General features: G+C 43.7%; 1 protein-coding gene across 5 annotated transcripts in view; it reads right to left on the bottom strand.

The window, feature by feature from the left end:
- Positions 1-19,506, bottom strand: part of rbm19 (RNA binding motif protein 19) — a 267,475-nt gene that overhangs the window by 205,031 nt on the left and 42,938 nt on the right. For all 5 annotated transcript variants that reach the window (XR_011356240.1, XM_069933162.1, XM_069933161.1 and 2 more), the window contains exon 16: positions 9,268-9,352. Coding sequence is in view for 4 of the 5 variants with exons in the window: in XM_069933162.1 (XP_069789263.1) it covers positions 9,268-9,352 (85 nt within the window). In the remaining variant the exon portion in view is untranslated. The remainder of the gene's footprint in view (positions 1-9,267; positions 9,353-19,506) is intronic.

Below are 19,506 nucleotides of genomic sequence, written 5' to 3'. Positions count from 1 at the left end.
AAACAACTTAGCGGCCTACTCTGATAATCTGTTGAATTTAAAACATAGCTCCAGCCCACACCTATAGGTAACAAAAAAATGGCAAGAATTATATTACATCTGGTAAGAATTAATTCATGGAATAATGCCAGTTACATTGTATGAAAATAATCAATAAATGGACTCTGATGTGAATGTCTGTAGAGCTATGAAGTAGATTTTATATTCCGACCCCAGGTTCTGTTACTAGTAGGTTGCCTCCTGTTGGTGAGTAGGTGCATGACAACACATGTACCCACAGATCACCCACACTAATTAGCAGTCCAGGTAGTAGCCTCCCCCAAGTGCATTCTTGGAATGAATGCACTGAAAATTCAGTCACTGCATACCAGCAAAGGAAAATTCACATTTGAGGTCTCCCGGGTAACTTTTGTCAGTGGGTCAGCCAAATAGACTCCCCTTGTGATTTTCCCCACAACCAGGTAGTCAGGTGCTGGGAGGTGAAAGTCCAGTCTGACTTGTTCGCAAGAAAATCAACATGTGGCACGTGACAATAGATTATCACAAGTTCAAAAATATTCTCCTTCTTTCCTCTCCCTCCCCCCTCCCCCCTCCCCCTTTGGCCATTCCCTAGATGGTCACATTGGTCGAAGATATCCTGGCATGCCACGGTGGATTTTGCCAATGCATTCCCCATCCCCTTAAACCCGACTCCCAGGATCATTCTGCCTTTACCTGGAGTGGCACGATACATTTTTTGTTGCCGACCTCATCGTCTCACCATCTGTCATGGGTTACTAGCCTGCGATCAAAAAAATATTCTTCTCCCTGACATTGATCCAGGGCCCCACGGAGGAGACAGTGAAGCAGATACTGGACTCCCGTATCTACACTCTACGCTTGTGGGTGGGTAATCAATCAGGAGAAAATACATGGTTCCAGCTAGACTATTCTCTGCTTAGGAATCCAGAGGCACTCAGGCTAGAGGGATATCCTGAAATCAACACAAATATTAAATACAGCAGGGCTCACCAACAAGGCTGAAACCCAGAGTTTTGTTGGTCTTTTAGGCTACTGGAGGCAGCACATCCCCCATTTCTCCAAGCTGCTATGCCTGTTATATGCTATCTCCAGGAAAAAGACCACATTTCACTGGGGTCCTGAGTAGCAGCTAGCATTCGATATGCTGAAACAAACTGTAGAGCAGGCACTGCTGCTAGCCTCCCGACAGACCAGAGACCAGAGGTCGAGCCTCTGGCAGAAATTAATGGTCAGAGTTCCACTCGGCTTCTGGACAAAGACCCTCCCCAAGCTCATCTCCCACTATACCCGCTTTGAAAGCCAGCTCCTGCGGTGTAATGGGAGACACGGGCACACGAGCTCCTGATAGACATGAACAGATGCCACATGGTCATCATTACCACATTCCAGTCATACACCCTCATGCTACGGCAACATTTCCTTTTACTGTTAGGCATCCACACTCTGGACCGCAACAAGTAAGCCTTTTTATTGGCCAAGTATCCATCACTGTTGGTGCCAACTTCCACGTCAAACCAGCACATGGCGTAGAGCACCAGAGACCACTAGTGTACACATAGGCACAGCGCCTCTCGCTGGACAAACTCCTCCAATCCAAGTCCAAGTTTGCTGCCATAGAGGAGTTGGGTATCGTCTGCCTTTCAAACAGCCCCTAGGCATCCCACTGCACATGGTCCAGAAGAACCTTGGCGGTTGGCATCTATGTGGTGACCACAGACAATTCAATGACATCACAGTCCCAGATAGATACCCCATCCCACACATCCAGGACTTTGCTACAAAGTTCCAGGGTTGCCAAATATTTTTAAAGGTGGACCTCATGAAGGGGTACCATCAGATTCTGGTGCATCCTAATGGTATCCCATCAATGGCCATTATTATACCTTCTGGCCCTTTCTACTTCCTCTCGATGCCATTCGGACTGAAGAACGCACCCCAGACATTTCAGCATCTCATGGACATGGTTGGTAGGGACCTCGATTTCATCTTCATCTATCTGGATGACATTCTCATCACCAGCCCCGACACCAGCACACACAGGACGCACCTGAATCATCTTTTCGACAGGTTGCTGCAGTTCAGGTTCAGGGTGAACCTGGATAAGTGCTAATTCATCCAAGAAACAATTGATTTCCTTGAACACCATATCACCCATGAGGGGGCCACACCACTGCCAGATAAGGTAGAAGCCACCCAGCGATTCCCCAGGCCAAGCATGATCAAAGGCCTACAGGAATTCCTAGGGATGGTGAACTTTTATCATCGTTTCCTCCTGGGAGCAGCTACCCTCACGCAACCCCTATTCAATCTCATTAAACTCGGCCACAAGGCGCTCCAGTGGGCACGTGAAACCGTTGAAGCATTCCAGGCAACTAATGTAGTACTAGTGGAGGGCATAGCTTTGGCTCATCCTGATTCTTCCTCCCCCAGCCCTTACAACAGACGCATCGGATAAAACAGTCGGCATGGTGCTGGAACAGTGGGTCGATGAACAGTGGCATCTCCTGGCATTCTTCAGCGAACATCTCCGGACACCAGAACTCAAATACAACGCATTTGACCATGAGCTGTTGGCCTTGTTCCTGGCAATACGACATTTTCGTTACGTTAGAAGAAGGGTTTTTGTCGCCTACACAGCAAGGTCTCAGACCCACGGTCGACAAGACCGCAATGACACCTCTCCTACATTTCGGAGTATACAGCAGACATTTGCCACATCCCAGACAATTCCAACGTTGTGGCCGATGCGCTGTCCAGGCCAGCTATCTCCGCCATTTCAGGAGGATTCGATATTACTCAACTAACCAAAGACCAAGTGGAGGATGTGGACATCCAGGCCTACCGGACTGCCATCACCAACCTGAAGGTTAGCAATTCCTGTCCTTCAACAGGGAGCCCGACTTTACTGTGCAACATATCCACAGGTTTCCCCAGACCCATCCTACCTACGACCTGGCGACAGGGGTGTCGACCAAATTCACAGCCTTCTGCGTCCTTCCATAATGTCCACGGTCCTCCTGCTGTCTGACAAGTTCATGTGGCACGGCCTCCGCTGAGATGTAACCCTGTGGGCTAAGACTTACTTGGACGCCAGCGCACCAAAGTGTAGACATAGACCCCTCTCTAGAGTTTTGATCCAGCGCAACGCTGATTTGACCATGTGCACATGGACATTGTCGGCCCGCTCCCCGTGAGCCGAAGTATGCAGTATTTATTCACAATAATCGACTGTTTTACTCATGTTCCTATTTCATTATAAGCCACTGTTGTCTGGGATACTTTACTCAGTTCCTTAACCATATAACCCTGTTGGCCGGAAGTAATACCCCTGCCCACATGCAACACAGAGACTTGCACCAGAGTTTTCTTGTCCAATTGAGTCACATGCTTTGGAGTCCCGGCCAACAACACCTCAGGCCATAGTGCCCTGCTCACATCCTCGTTCTGGTCTAACCTAGTCAAGCTCTGCAGCAGCCAGTTACACCATACCAGGCCTCCCATCCTCAGGCAAATGAACTTGTCGAACATTTTCACCACCATCTGAAAGCAGCCCTGAAAAACTGACTAATAAGCCCGAATTGGATGGACGGACTCCGATAGGAGCTGTTAGGAATTCGCCCAGCACCAAAAGAAGATCTGCTAGCGTCGTCCGCTGAGATGGTGTACCATCCCAAGGGATATTCACTTTAACCCTCCTGGCCCACAGCCCAATGCTCCAGACGTCCTCCAGCACTTGAGGGAACAAATGGGTAAGCCGAAACTTCCGCCACCTTCCTGACTCAGCTCTCCACCCTGCCACATCCCTGCGAATCTGCAGTCCGTTGACTTCATTTTCGTTTGCAGAGGACAACAATGAAGGTCCATTCAAGGTGTTACAGCGCGACGGTGTCATTTTCATCCTGGATATCGGCTGGCTGCAGGACATGTTTGCCATTGACCACCTCAAGGTGGAGCATTTGGACTCAGACCAGCCTGTCCCGGATTCCTGGGTCAGACATAGAGGCCAGTACTGTGACTTGCTCAAAGGGTGGCAGCGATTCTTGGGTGGTGGGGGGGGGTGTGAAGTGGGCCGAATCGCCACACCAGTCAGTTGAGACAAGATGGCAGGGGCCCCCATTCCCTTCTCAGGAAAAGCCAGTGTTTGGCGACATGTGTTGCCTGGGAGATGTCGTCACTTCCTGGTTGTGCATCGCTGGGCAAGCAGCAACTCCGCAACGCGTTGACGTCACTCCCTTAGACTAGTGCTCCTCAGACAGGAAGTGAGTCATCCCCTTAATGCAGCGCAAGAGATTCAAGTTCAGTTACTGGTTCATCCTCGTGTTGTGGGGCGTGCTTCATTTCAATGGTGCTGCCGTGAGCGGCCACTACGTGTTTGAACAATGCAAATTAAGAGGAGATATATAGATGGTATAAAAAATAGATTTTGCTGTTTGTTGTGATTGGTGAATGATTTGACTTCCAAGGGGTGGAATGTTTTTGTGGATTGCAGGTGGTCACGTGACCTACTTTTCTGAAGTCTGGTCAGAAGTTGCATCACCTGCCAATCAAGGTTGGACTATGGCCACCCATTTAGTGCACGCCTTGCCATTGGCTCATTTAAATGATTCAGCGTTATCATTGGCCAGGAGCCCAGCTCAGAACAACATAAACATCAATGCATGTCACTTTTCTCTCTCTGCCTCTTGGTCCAAGTCCTGTACATTGCTCCACATTAGGTTCTAATGTGGACATCGTTGGAGGAGTCACAGGTAAGCTGTGCACTGCACTTAGTTGAACCATAGTACTGTGGTGATAGATCAATCTTTGCAGAGAGCCGCCCACTTGTTGGTACAGGGAATCAGAAGGTGTTTGAACGTCCCTGACCATGAAGTGTGTACACGTGCAGACAGTGTGGTAAAAATGATATTAGAGCCCCTTGTGCCTGCCTAAACCTCTATAGTTTTTCATCTCATACAGCGTAGACAATAGGTGGTCATTGGTATCGGAGTCCAACCAGGGTCCAATGTGAATGTTTATAGCTATTAAGTAGTAATTAAGGATCGTTTGACATCTTCCCTTGTTTGTTTCCTGTGTATTCAATAAAATGACCTTTGAAGTAGCACTTGTGTCCAGACTCATCACTCTGTGAACCCACTGAATCTGATACTTTCCCAAAAACAATTGTTGCTAATTGTGCAGTAATTCCAATCAACGATGGCCATGACCCCAAAGCAGAATGTGCAAAAAGAATATTGATATTTTAAAGTGCCAGAGGTTAGAAAGTTTGCAATGGAAAGATCAAACTGAAATTAATCTTATTCTCATGTTGTAGGCAAGTAGAATTCAAGCCTCCTGAGCACTTAGTATAAAAATGTGCTCTAAAAATGGTGTCTTGGCCTGGAATGAACCTTCTTGTTTTCATTCATGATTTGGAATTACGTGAATAATGATAATTTATTTTGATTATAGTTTTGTGTCAAATGGTTTATGGATTAACTAAAGAATTGAAAGCTTTCTAAAGTTTTGAGAAAGCAATGAAAAAACTGTTGTTACAATTACGACTTCTTCTTTCTTCTTTGGCTTGGCTTCGCGGACGAAGGTTTATGGAGGGGGTAAAAGTCCACGTCAGCTGCAGGCTCGTTTGTGGCTGACAAGTCCGATGCGGGACAGGCAGACACGGTTGCAGCGACTATATGCTCACTAATATTGCAGAAATTAATTGCTTCTTGTTTCCTTTATAAATTAACAAAATTAAACTTCAAAATTTAACTTAATGGAACAATTACATCATATATGGATGACAAAATACATATTCACACCAATTTTCTTGTATTGCAGGGAGTAGCTGCTAATATTTCAATTTTAACTCATATTAAACTGCAAAGTACTAATGAATTTAATGTTCATTTAGACATACTTTGAATCATGGATTATCTTCTATATATACAAAATTCAGGAATGGCATTTCAAACACAAAACAGTTACCTGGTGTCATTTATGAAAATCTGAAAGTTATAGATATAGGGAACCACCATCGATATTAAATAATTTTCTTTCAGAAACCTAGTTCATTAGTCTTCAAATAACCTTGAGCTCAATATGCTTTTCAAGTCATTATCTTTCACAAAAGTAAAATACCAGGCCATTTCTGATTTAGCCATTATTTTGTGTAAAGTAATATGATCTATTCCAAAGTCATTCCAGGAATTAGGGAAGCTTTAAAGCTTGACTCATTTACCTTCTGCACTCACGTACAAGGGTTAAACAGAGGCATTCAGTAAACAGGCTCTTACATTTTGATTTTTAACAGTGAAATAATTTATAATATGGTGAAATTAGAACCAAAACTAAAGCGTAATTATGCAAAAATAATAATATTCACATTATTTTTGTTCCAATTTTACCAATTAGAATTATGCCTAAACAGAAGCAGTAGTTTCCCTTGCGGAAAGCAAGTACAAATGTATATAGAGAGATCAGGTTGCTGTGAATTAATTGGCCAGAAATTGTTGGTTAATATAAACAGTTCTGAATGCAGAGTCAAATGCAAAAATCATGAACTCAATGGATGATAGTTGGCACCCTGGCTGTCAGGATACTTGACCACAGACTCCCCGTAGCAGAGTTTGAATTGTGCAAATTAAGCTGGGGAAAATAACTCTCAGCTCCTACATCAGATGGTTTAAAGTTTTTAATTAAATATTTTTGAGTGATTTTAATTTTTTTTAATTATTAAAATCGTTAAAATACTGAGTACTTACTGTGCTTCAGTTATACTAGTGCTAAAATGTACCTGACTATGAGAGACAACTAGAGATAATTAAAACACCTGACACCTTCAGCAGCTGTCAAAATTACAGCAGCGGTTTTGCCAACTATCATAGCTTTCACTGGCGAGCTTCCTCATTACTGACATTCATGCCAAATTCTTCAAGTCCAAGTCAACAAGAGACATCCTGCATATCTGCACCAAACAGTTCAGGAGTGGAATTGTGCACAGGCAGCCAATCAAAGCCGCAAGAATTATACTTTTACACCAAACCATGCCTTTGAAATTCAAAGGTAACATGGTTATTGTTTCAAGTAAAAACATGCACATGTATTGCAGATAATAATAAGGTGAATGAGAAAGAAAATGAGAGAGAGAACAACAGCGAGTAACAGATTTTGGAGTTGGGGGGACAGAATGGCAGTCACACAGCTTGTCGAGCTGCAGCCTCAGAGCAACAGAGATTTTGGTTCAATCCTGGCCAAGGGTGCTGACTGTACACATTCTACCTAAGACACAAATGGGTTTCCTCCCACACCCAAGCACGTCAGTGAGGTCAAAAAAAAGGAAAAGAACCAAGCACTTGCACGAGGCACACAGCAGGAATCAAGGAGGCATAACCCCCTTGAGGGGGAGTTTGGGGGAAGTGCCCCACCAGATGTAGAAGTTTTGAAAATGCACACACACAAAGTTTCAAGCCATTTAAAAAAACTAATAATTTCAAACAAAATCAATTTTTTTTGAGAGCACAGTATGTCAGACAGATACTACCATCTGTATCCAGACTCCAAGCCCCGTCCATATCACCAGACAGTACCTGCTTGACCTATGCTCAAACCAGTGCCTGGTTCTCCTGACCTCAAGCAGTACTTGACCATAACCAGCACCCTGCATGACAAGGAGTGCCCTTGCCCAAGTAGTAACTACTATCCTGCGCCCAACCCCCAGGCAGCGCCCCCGCCCAACCCCCAGGCAGCGCCCCCGCCCAACCCCCAGGCAGCGCCCCCGCCCAACCCCCAGGCAGCGCCCCCGCCCAACCCCCAGGCAGCGCCCCCGCCCAACCCCCAGGCAGCGCCCCCGCCCAACCCCCAGGCAGCGCCCCCGCCCAACCCCCAGGCAGCGCCCCCGCCCAACCCCCAGGCAGCGCCCCCGCCCAACCCCCAGGCAGCGCCCCCGCCCAAACCCCAGGCAGCGCCCCCACCCAACCCCCAGGCAGCCCCCCCACCCAACCCCCAGGCAGCCCCCCCACCCAACCCCCAGGCAGCACCCCTTTCCCAATCTGTATCCAATCCCCACGCAGTAACTACCACCCCTCATCACATCTCTAAATAGTGCCATCTCATCCTGAGCCCAGCACACAAAGGCAGTGGATTCTGCAACCCTCGCCTCCTCTTCTCTCCCCAATCTTCCACGGGACAGTCCTCTTCTCCCTCACTGCACCATCCATTCACAGGCCAGTTCCCCAGTGCCAAAAAGTGGGCTCAGGATTTTCTCCTCACAAACCATTGCAGCCTGAGTTTCAGTTCAGGCGGCCTAAAAATGCAGCAGTTACCTGAACAGAGCCACTACTCCTGATGCCTTGGAGGCTGATACTGGGCGACAACCATGTGTTGACTCACTGTGCTCGCTTGTCCCAGCCCCTCAGACACGCCTGCATATGCACAGCCCACCTCTCTTGCAGAACGCCATTCATGCGTCATCGAATTCAACAACGATGAGGGAGAAACGAGCAAGCATGTGATTGGATGAACAGTCACAGTAGAGGCAACAGTGTTGGCAAGCGAAGGGGTGAAAAAAGCAGAAATTATTTTTAAAATGTGGAAATCCATGGAAACATGGAAAATTCACATGCCTGCACACCCAAAAGGCATGTGGGGTTGGTAGGTTAATTGGTAAATTGTCCTGGTGTGCAAGAGAATGGCAAAATCTGAGAGAGATGAAGAAATGTGGAAAAAAAAGTTGGATCAGTCTTGAAACAACAAGGCCGGCATGGTTAGTGCAGTGGTTAGCACAACACCATGAGGGCGCCAGAATCCGGGTTCAAATCTGGCACTGTCTGCAAGGAGTTTGTGCATTTTCCTCGAGTCTGCATGGGTTTCCTCCGGGTGTTCCAGTTTCCTCCCACATTCCAAAGACGTACAGGGTTAGTAGGTTAATTGGCCACATGGGTGTATTTGGGCAGCGCAGGCAGGTGGGTGGGAAGGGTCAGTTACCATCCTGTTTCTATCTCTTCGTTAAAATTAAGTGGCTGATTGATGGTCAAGGTAGAAACTCAAAAAGAAAGGCAAGTGAGATGAGATAGATGCATGCGAGCGAGAGAAAGAAAGTTAAAGACAGGAAAATCGTAAAAAAGTGCTATGGAATGGTGAATGGCAAAAGAGAATGGAGAAAGTGCAAGGACGAAGAGTAGAAAACACATTTCTACCATGACCAGAACTTTACCAGTTTACCAATATTCACTAGCATACTGTGAGCATCCAGTTACTTTTCTTAACTACCTTTGATACTCGGCTTCTTTTCTGCAACTGGAGAACAGAACACGTCCATCGGGGCCCATTCCAGGTAAAGTGGAACATGTTGGAACTGAATATGGTAAATGAGAGGTATTTTAGTTGAGCAGCACTGAATAAACAAATCAAAATTTTCTACAAGGTGGACCCTTTGTTATGGATTTACTTTGATAGCATTTTAAAAATATCCTTTCTCAATAGTTAAATACAATTTATTTTATGCATGCCAAAATAGGCATACCTGCCAAAGAAGCATATGCTTAAATCACAAAATTATAAGTGGTGCATCAGAACTTGTAATTTTGCTATTAGCAAATACAACTGAAAATATGAATGCTCTTAACCAAGTCTTTCCCTGGGAAATAAAATTAAGAGATTAGTCCAAACTGATAATATTTAAAATCCTCTATGTACCAATAAAAACTCTGAAGTGATGTATTAAAAAAAAACACATCACTTGCAATTGAAATAAGCCTTGGTTCAACTTGCTTTTGCTGTGCTTCTGTGCCCGACTGCTCATCCCATTTTATTTTCTTTAACTCAGCCTTGGCATATCTTTCAAATTTTATCTCTCAATACATTTGCCCCAACCAATCTCTGTGGTATGGTGTTCTATCTTTTCAATACACTGAATTACACAAAAAATTGCATTTCCCTCTGTACCTGGAGAGTTTTTTTTAATATTTTATTTAAAAATTTCCACATATGTAATTAGCCATTACACAGTAAAAAGTGTTTAAATTGAACAAATTTAAAAGATACCCAAGAGCATAATCCCCTCCCCCCACCCCCATACACAATGGAACAACACATTTTGAGAACATTTTAATTTTAAGGATGAACATTTAACACAGGTTTTAAGAGGCTGGAAGAACATTTCCACACATTTAGACCTAAAATTTGTGTATGTGGGCTCTAAATTTGCAAAACAAAATTATTTCTCAAACGGTATGTAATTTACTCTAAAGGAATACAGCTTTGAATTTCTGCATTCCATCTTCACAATATAAAGGTTAAATGTGGAAATATAAATTGGGAGGCTTACAACTTCCTAACTTTAAGAATTATTATCAAGTGGCTCAAATGAGATTACTTGGCTCTCTCTTTGAAGGAGTAGAAAAACCAGCATGGGTCAAAACAGTTAGATAAAGTAGTAGGAGAGAGACTAGCAGAGGAACTGGTTTATAAAAATGGGATTCAAAACTATTAATTAGGGCTAAAGAGACACCACTGTTGAAACATTTAATTACTGTTTGGGATTAGATAAAAGACAAAAATCAGAATAAAAGGATGCCCTTGATTCAAAACCAGTTTGTACCTTTTTCAAAGGATAACCCATTTTTAATTATCTGGACTAGTAAGGGTATTAAAAATATCGGTTTATTATGAGCAAGGTCAATTGATATCATTTGAACAACTGAGGAATATATATGGAATACCTAGCAACACTTTGTTCTGTTATTTCCAATTGAAAGCATATTTAAGGGAAAAGTTAGGTTTAGAAATGCAATTACCTATTTGTAGTGAGGTGGAAGCTCATATTAGGGGAGGAAATACCAAAAAAAAACCTTTTGTAAAATATCTTTTATTGCATAAAGGAACTAATAAATTGGAAGTGTTTAATAAATCTAGACAGAAATGGGAGCTGGATCTGAATATTATAATTGATGAGCAAAGATGGCCTTAGATCTGTCAAAATAGTATGATAAATACTATTAATGTAAGATACAGATTAGTTCAATTTAATTTTTTATGTCTGCTATTTTTGACACCACAAAAACAGAATTGAATGAAATCAGATATATAAGGAACATAGGAAGTAGGAACAGGAGTAGGCCAAAAATGGCCCATCGAGCCTGCTCCGCCATTCAATACGATCATGGCTGATCTAATTTATGACCTAACTCCATCTACCTGCCTTCTCCCCATATCCCCTAATTCCTCTATCATGTAAAAATTTATCTAACCGAATTTTAAATATGTCTAATGAAGCAGCCTCAACCACTTCCCTGGATAGAGAATTCCAAACATTCACTACTCTCTGGGTAAAACTATTTTTTCCCTCATCTCTGTCCTAAATCTACTCCCCGGAATCTTGAGACTGTGTCCTCTCGTTTTAGTTTCCCCGGCCAGCTCGAAAAACCTTCCTACATCATCTATCCTATCCGTACCCTTCGAGCGAATACAATCCTAGACGATTTAATCTTTCTTCATAAGTCAACCCTTTCATCCCAGGGATCAACCTAGTAAACCTCCTCTGGACCGTCTCCAAAGCCAGTATATCCTTCCTCAAATATGGAGACCAGAACTGGATACAGTACTCCAGGTGCGGTCTCACCAGTACCTTATACAGTTGCAACATTACCTCCCTACTCCTGAATTCAATTCCTCTAGCGATGAAGGCCAACATTCCATTTGCCCTCTTAATAACCTGCTGCACCTGCAACCTAACTTTTTGCGATTCATGCACAAGCACTCCCAAGTCCCTCTGAACAACAGCATGCTGTAGTTTTTCATCTGCCAGACCTTTGCCCACTCATCCAGCTTAACTATATCCCTCTGCATACTCTCCACATCCTCATTACAATTTGCTCTTCCACTCAATTTGGTGTCATCCGCAAACTTGGCTACACCACATTTTGTCCCCTCCTCCAAGTCATCAATGTAAATGATGAACAGTTGTGGGCCTAGCACCGACCCCTGCGGCTCCCCACTTACCACTCTCTGCCAACCTGAAAAACTCCCACCTATCCTGACTCTCTGCCTCCTGTCAGAAAACCAATTTTCGATCCATGCCAATATACTTCCCCGGACTCCAGTTTCCTGTAACTTACTGAGAAGTCTCTTGTGCGGTACCTTATCAAAGGCTTTCTGGAAATCCAAATATACAACATCAACCTGTTCCCCTCTATCCACCGCACCATTATATCCTCAAAGAATCCTAACAAGTTTGTCAAACAAGATCTTCCCTTTCGAAAACCATGCTGCATCTGCCTGATTAAACCCTTACGTTCCAAAAGTTTCACTATTTCATCTTTAATGACGGCTTCAAACATTTTTCCAACTACAGAAGTCAAGCTAATTGGCCGATAATTTCCAGTCTTCTGCCTACATCCCTTCTTAAAAGTGGCGTGACATTTGCTGTCTTCCAGTCTGCCGGGACCTGCCCAGAATCCAAGGAATTTTGGTATATGACCACCAATGTATCAACTATAACTTCTGCCATTTCCTTCAGAACCCTTGGATGCATATCATCAGGACTAGGTGATTTGTCTGGCTTTAGTCCCATTAGTTTCTCCATCACTACTTCCTTAGTAACAACTATTTTATCAAGGCCCTCCCCAACATTCGCATCCTTAACTCCACACTCGGCCATTTCCTCAATTTTTTTGCTACCAGTTTTCCTTTCTCATCCTCCAAGGGTCCAAGGGTCCTATGTTAACTCTGGCCACCCTCTTCCGTTTTATATATTTATAAAATTTTTCCTTTCTGTTTTTATATTTTGTGCCAATTTACTGTCATAATCCTTTTTCCCATTTCTTATTACCCGCTTTGTAACCCCTTGTTGTCTCTTAATGTTATCCCAATCTTCCAGTTTCCCACTGCTCTTTGCAGCTTTGTACACCTGCACCTTCAATTTTATACTCTCCTTTATTTCCTTTGTTAACCATGGTTGGTCAATGTTTTTGGTGTCGTGAAGAAGTGGGCACTTTCTTGTAGTCAACTTGGTCATGTTCAAAGCTAAAACCTTTTTGGATGGATCTACGAAACTTCTTAGAACAAGTTAAAAGTACAGTATTTTCATTAAACCCAGAATTATTTCTACTGGAAAATATGGAAGGAACTAATTTGGAACATCTGCCCAAGTTAGCTAATATTGAGTTCACTATTATTGGTGAGAAGAGTATGACTCAGTTAATTTATAAGTGGAATAAAAATTTATTAATGGTTCATAAAAATCCACCTATTTTGAGATATTTATTTGAATTATAGAGTAGGTTGAATGATGAGATAGGTACACAAGGGAAATTATTGCAAAATAAGATGCCCAGTTAGATATCCATAGAGATTAAAATGTGTAAGACACCTTTATATCAAAATAAACTTTTTCCCTTCATCTTTAATAATCAAGTTTTTGAAAATAAGGTATCAAAAAGGAATTAAAACTGTTCAAGATTGTAATGAAGCTGGTTATTTTATTTCATTTCAAAGAATGAAGGAGAAATATGAAATTCCAAAGAAGACTTTTTGCTTATTATGAAATTAAAGCCTTATTATTGGAAAATTTTCAATACACTGAATTATACAAAAATTGTATTTCCCTCTGCACTTAGAGTGTTTTGAATATTTAATTTAAAAATTTCTACATGTCATTACACCAAAAAAAGTCTTTAAATTGAAGAATTTCTCATTTTTTACATAATGGTCATTTTCTCTCTCTCTCTTTTTCATTTTAAGGATGAACATTAACACAGGTTTTAAGAGGCTGGAAGAGCACTTATACATATTTAAACCTTAAATTTGTGTAAATGGGTTACCAGGACAGTCAAATTTTGAAATTTTACTTATGGAAGGTAATAATTTTTTTTCCTGAAATGTCTAAATTATTGCGAAATAAGATGCCCAGTTAAATATACATAAATAGAGATTAAAATGGGAAAGTGATTTGGGTATTGTAATTGAGCAAGATGATTGGAGATCTAAATGTAAGGATAGTACGACGAAGATTATTAATGTTTGGTATAGGTTGGTTCATTATAATTTTTTACATCAATTATATTTAACTCCTCAGAAATTAAAGAGATACCAATTTGATTTCTTCAGATTTATGTTTTCGATGTTCTAAAGATATAGGTGCGTTTATACATTCGACTTGGTTCTATGATAAAGTTAAGGTTTTTTGGACACTACTTAAGGAACTTTTAGAGAAGGTGTTAAAGATTCAATTACCTATGGATCATACATTATTTTTATTGGGTAATGTTAAAAAGTTTAGTTTTGAGATTAACTAAGTATCAGATTGCGTTTTTAAGAGCAGCAATGGATGTAGCATGGAAATGTGTAACTATTATTTGGAAAGATGAGATTGACTTTGAATTACAGAGATGGCATATAGAGTTGAGGTCATGCATTCTAATGGAAAAAATAATGTATAGAGATGTAGAGCCCTTATTTGGACTATATGGGGTTAAAATGTGAATTCCCTGGTGCCTGTTGTGATGGTGAGGCTTCGATCCATGGTGACTTAATGTATGATTTTGCTTAATGGCTGAAACCTCTATTTTTTTTTTCCTACTTTGGTGTCTATTGGAGGAGGGAAGGATTTGGTGGCGAGGGGAGGGGGGTTGGGAGTATTTGTATTGTAATTGGAAAATTTTAAATAAAGTATTAAAAAAAAATAAAAGGAACAAGATGCAAATTAAAATTGTCAATATATCAAATAAAATTTGTTACAATAGCATTGGCAGTAGCAAGGAAATGTACTGCAGTGACATGGGCTCATATTTTGATTTAGGAAGGTCTATCTTGTAACTGCATTCTCCCTTAAATAGAAACACAACTTGCCCAATACATTATTATTTTATAGATCTCTATTATGTCCGGGCAGTATGGACCGACCTAAGAGGGGAGGCAGACCCCTCCAGCCCGAGTAAGAAACCTGCATAGGAGAAGACCACTCTGATATAAAACCTACGACCCAAGGACCTCGCTGCCACGTCCCAGCTTGCTTGGCCACGGCACACGAACCATGGGTGTAAAGGGTGGGGCCAGTACTGCGCACACTGCACTCCACCTAAAAGCTCCTTTGCGCAGGCCAGAGGACAGGTCCACGTCCTCCCCCTCCACGTCCTCCCCCTCCACGTCCTCCCCCTCCACGTCCTCCCCCTCAAAAGATGCTCACAAACTCAAGCTAGCATGCTGGAACATCAGAACTGACTCCCACCGACCTGAACGTCGGTCTGCCCTCATTGCACATGAACTCCTTAGACTTGACATCGACATAGCCGCTCTCAGTGAAGTCCGCCTGGCAGATGGAGGCAACCTCCAAGAACGCGGCGCGAGCTACACACTCTAATGGTCTGGCAAGCCTTCGGATGAACGACGCCTATCTGGTGTAGGCTTCATGGTCAAGAACTTCATTGCCTCCAAACTCGAAAACCTTCCGAAAGGCCACTCGGACCGAATCATGTCCATGCAAATCCCCCTTCAAAACAAGCGTTGCATCACCCTCATCAGTGTCTATGCTCCAACCCTCCAGGCGGAACCAGCAGAAAAGGACAAGATCTACACTGACCTGCGCAACCTCATCCAACGCACCCCTACAGCCGACAAGGTTGTCATCCTTGGCGACTTCAACGCTCGCATCGGCAAAGACTCAGAAACCTGGTCAGGAATCCTGGGCAAGCATGGCGTCGGCAAGTGCAACGACAATGGGTGCCGCCTGTTGGAGCTCTGCGCAGAACAGCGGCTTGTCATTACAAACACCCTTTTTCAGCAGAGGGACAGCCTTAAGACTACCTGGATGCAACACCGATCCAAACACTGGCACCTCCTGGACTACATCCTGGTGCGAGAAAGTGACAAACGAGATGTGCTCCACACCAGGGTCATGCCCAGCGCGGAATGCCACACTGACCACTGGCTGGTTCGCTGCAAGCTCAACCTTCACTTCAAGCCAAAGCCCAGGAACAGTAAAGCCCCCAGAAAGAGTTTCAGTGTTGGAAACCTGCAGTCAGACGAAGCGAGAGGAAACTTCCAGGCAAACCTCAAAGCAAAGCTCGACGATGCAATCCGCCTCACAGACCCGTCCCCTGAAACCCTCTGGGTTCAGTTGAAGACTACCATACTGCAATCCACTGAAGAGGTACTGGGCTTCTCCTCCAGGAAAAACAAGGACTGGTTCGACGAAAACAGCCAGGAAATCCAGGAGCTGCTGGCAAAGAAGTGAGCTGCCTACCAGGCTCACCTTACAAAGCCGTCCTGTCCAGAGAAGAAACAAACCTTCCGTCGCGCATGCAGCCATCTTCAGCGCAAACTCCAGGAGATTCAAAATGAGTGGTGGACTAGCCTCGCCAAGCGAACCCAGCTCAGCGCGGACATTGGCGACTTCAGGGGTTTCTACGAGGCTCTAAAGGCTGTGTACGGCCCCTCACCCCAAGTCCAAAGCCCGCTGTGCAGCTCAAACGGCAGAGTCCTCCTCAGCGACAAGATCTCCATCCTCAACTGATGGTCAGAACACTTCCAATCTCTTTTCAGTGCCAACCGCTCAGTCCAAGATTCCGCCCTGCTCCAGCTCCCTCAACAGCCCCTAAGGCTAGAGCTGGATGAGGTCCTCACCCAGGATGAGACATATAAGGCAATCGAACAACTGAAAAGTGGCAAAGCAGCAGGTATGGATGGAATCCCCCCAGAGGTCTGGAAGGCTGGCGGCAAAACTCTGCATGTCAAACTGCATGAGTTTTTCAAGCTTTGTTGGGACCAAGGAAAACTGCCTCAGGACCTTCGTGATGCCACCATCATCACCCTGTACAAAAACAAAGGCAAGAAATCAGACTGCTAAAACTACAGGGGAATCACGCTGCTCTCCATTGCAGGCAAAATCTTCGCTAGGATTCTCCTAAATAGAATAATACCTAGTATCGCCGAGAATATTCTCCCAGAATTACAGTGCGGCTTTCGCGCAAACAGAGGAACTACTGACATGGTCTTTGCCCTCAGACAGCTCCAAGAAAAGTGCAGAGAACAAAACAAAGGACTATACATCACCTTTGTTGACCTCACCAAAGCCTTCGACACCGTGAGCAGGAAAGGGCTTTGGCAAATACTAGAGCGCATCGGATGCCCCCCAAAGTTCCTCAACGTGATTATCCAACTGCACGAAAAACAGCAAGGTCGGGTCAGATACAGCAATGAGCTCTCTGAACCCTACTCCATTAACAATGGCGTGAAGCAAGGCTGCGTTCTCGCACCAACCCTCTTTTCAATCTTCTTCAGCATGATGCTGAACCAAGCCATGAAAGACCTCAACAATGAAGATGCTGTTTACATCCGGTACCGCACGGATGGCAGTCTTTTCAATCTGAGGCGCCTGCAAGCTCACACCACGACACAAGAGAAACTTGTCCATGAACTACTCTTTGCAGATGATGCCGCTTTAGTTGCCCATTCAGAGCCAGCTCTTCAGCGCTTGATGTCCTGTTTTGCGGAAACTGCCAAAATGTTTGGCCTGGAAGTCAGCCTGAAGAAAACTGAGCTCCTCACCATGACTACCAGCCCCCCCACATCTCGATCGGGCACACAAAACTCAAAACGGTCAACCAGTTTATCTATCTCAGCTGCACCATTTCATCAGATGCAAGGATCGACAACGAGATAGACAACATACTCGCCAAGGCAAATAGCGCCTTTGGAAGACTACACAAAAGAGTCTGGAAAAACAACCAACTGAAAAACCTCACAAAGATAAGCGTATACAGAGCCGTTGTCATACCCACACTCCTGTTCGGCTCCGAATCATGGGTCCTCTACCGGCATCACCTACGGCTCCTAGAACGCTTCCACCAGCGTTGTCTCCGCTCCATCCTCAACATTCATTGGAGCGCTTTCATCCCTAACGTCGAAGTACTCGAGCTGGGTGGGTCACGTCTCCAGAATGGAGGACCATCGCCTTCCCAAGATCGTGTTACATGGCGAGCTCTCCACTGGCCACCGTGACAGAGGTGCACCAAAGAAAAGGTACAAGGACTGCCTAAAGAAATCTCTTGGTGCCTGCCACATTGACCACTGCCAGTGGGCTGATATCGCCTCAAACCGTGCATCTTGGCGCCTCACGGTTTGGCGGGCAGCAACCTCCTTTGAAGAAGACCGCAGAGCCCACCTCACTGACAAAAGGCAAAGGAGGAAAAACCCAACACCCAACCCCAACTAACCAATTTTCCCCTGCAACCGCTGCAACCGTGTCTGCCTGTCCCGCATCGGACTTGTCAGCCACAAACGAGCCTGCAGCTGACGTGGACATTTACCCCCTCCATAAATCTTCGTCCGCGAAGCCAAGCCAAAGAAAATTATGTCATCCTAATCTTACCTTCTTTTTTCCCCTAAAGGAAACATCCTAATCTGTTAAAACTTCCAATCTCTGAATTCTTGCAAATTATCCTTATAAATCTTATTTTAATGTTTTCTCCAGTGCTTCAAAGGTCTTTATACTACACACCTTTCCCAGATTCACAATTCTCTCTGCAGTTTACCACAATTCCAAAAGTTTAAAATTACATCACTAAATTTGAGTTTTATACCTACAAAAAAACAATGTTTTGTCAGAATTTATAATTCCTTTGACAATTTATAATGCTGCTTTTAATAATTTATTCACCTATATCCCTTGACCTCAATTCTGCTTTTGAAAATTTCCCCAAAGTACAGGCAATGCCTCTGCTTCGCCAACCAAAGTGGAATGTCTGGCACTTATTCACATTTAAATTAATTTTCCAGTTAACTGCCGAATCTGCAAGTTTCTAATATCTTGAATATTACGCACTATAATTCTCTTGCTAATCTTACCACCTACCATCTCTGAAGGAACGGAAACAATTGTTGCCCAATTCCAACAGAACACATTTAAATATAGCCCCTTTCACACTTGTATCCTATCCCAGGAATTAACGGCCAATTGGCAGAATAAGGGTCAAGTGTGAAACTAAATTACTCTGAATGTTGGCATGAAATTATGTCATTTCATGCTGGGGATTAATAGCCTTGACCCCTACTGCAATCCCTGGCGTCTACAGATGCCGGTGTTCCAATTAGCCAAGTGTGAAACTGAGAATTACATTGTAGGACAGAAATTATGCAAGTTTTTGCACGTGCAGGAACATGAAGGAAAGAAAAGATTAAAATGAAGGTATGAACTTTGCTAAGGGGAGAGTCGCAGCGGGAGAAATGCTAGCAATAAATAGTAATACCGGACAATTTCTAAACAGCATTGGAAAGTTGGTTGTGCTATAGTGCATAATTTATAAAGACCTTGGGGAAAAAAGCGATGGTGGTCCTGCCCTCCCAGAATTCCATACGGCAGAGATACCCTTCCATGAGTGTTCCATGCATGCAACCATCCAGACAACCCTTTCTCTGCCACACAGAATTCTGAGAAGGTAGATCCACCATTGCTTTTCTCCATGGACTTTATAAATTGTGCACGATAGTGCTACCAACTTTCGCATGTTGTTT

The sequence above is a fragment of the Narcine bancroftii genome, chromosome 4 (assembly GCF_036971445.1).
Source record: "Narcine bancroftii isolate sNarBan1 chromosome 4, sNarBan1.hap1, whole genome shotgun sequence".
Taxonomy (NCBI): domain Eukaryota; kingdom Metazoa; phylum Chordata; class Chondrichthyes; order Torpediniformes; family Narcinidae; genus Narcine; species Narcine bancroftii.
The sequence above is the reverse complement of the archived record's forward strand: the minus strand, read 5'-3'. Positions and strand labels throughout refer to the sequence as shown.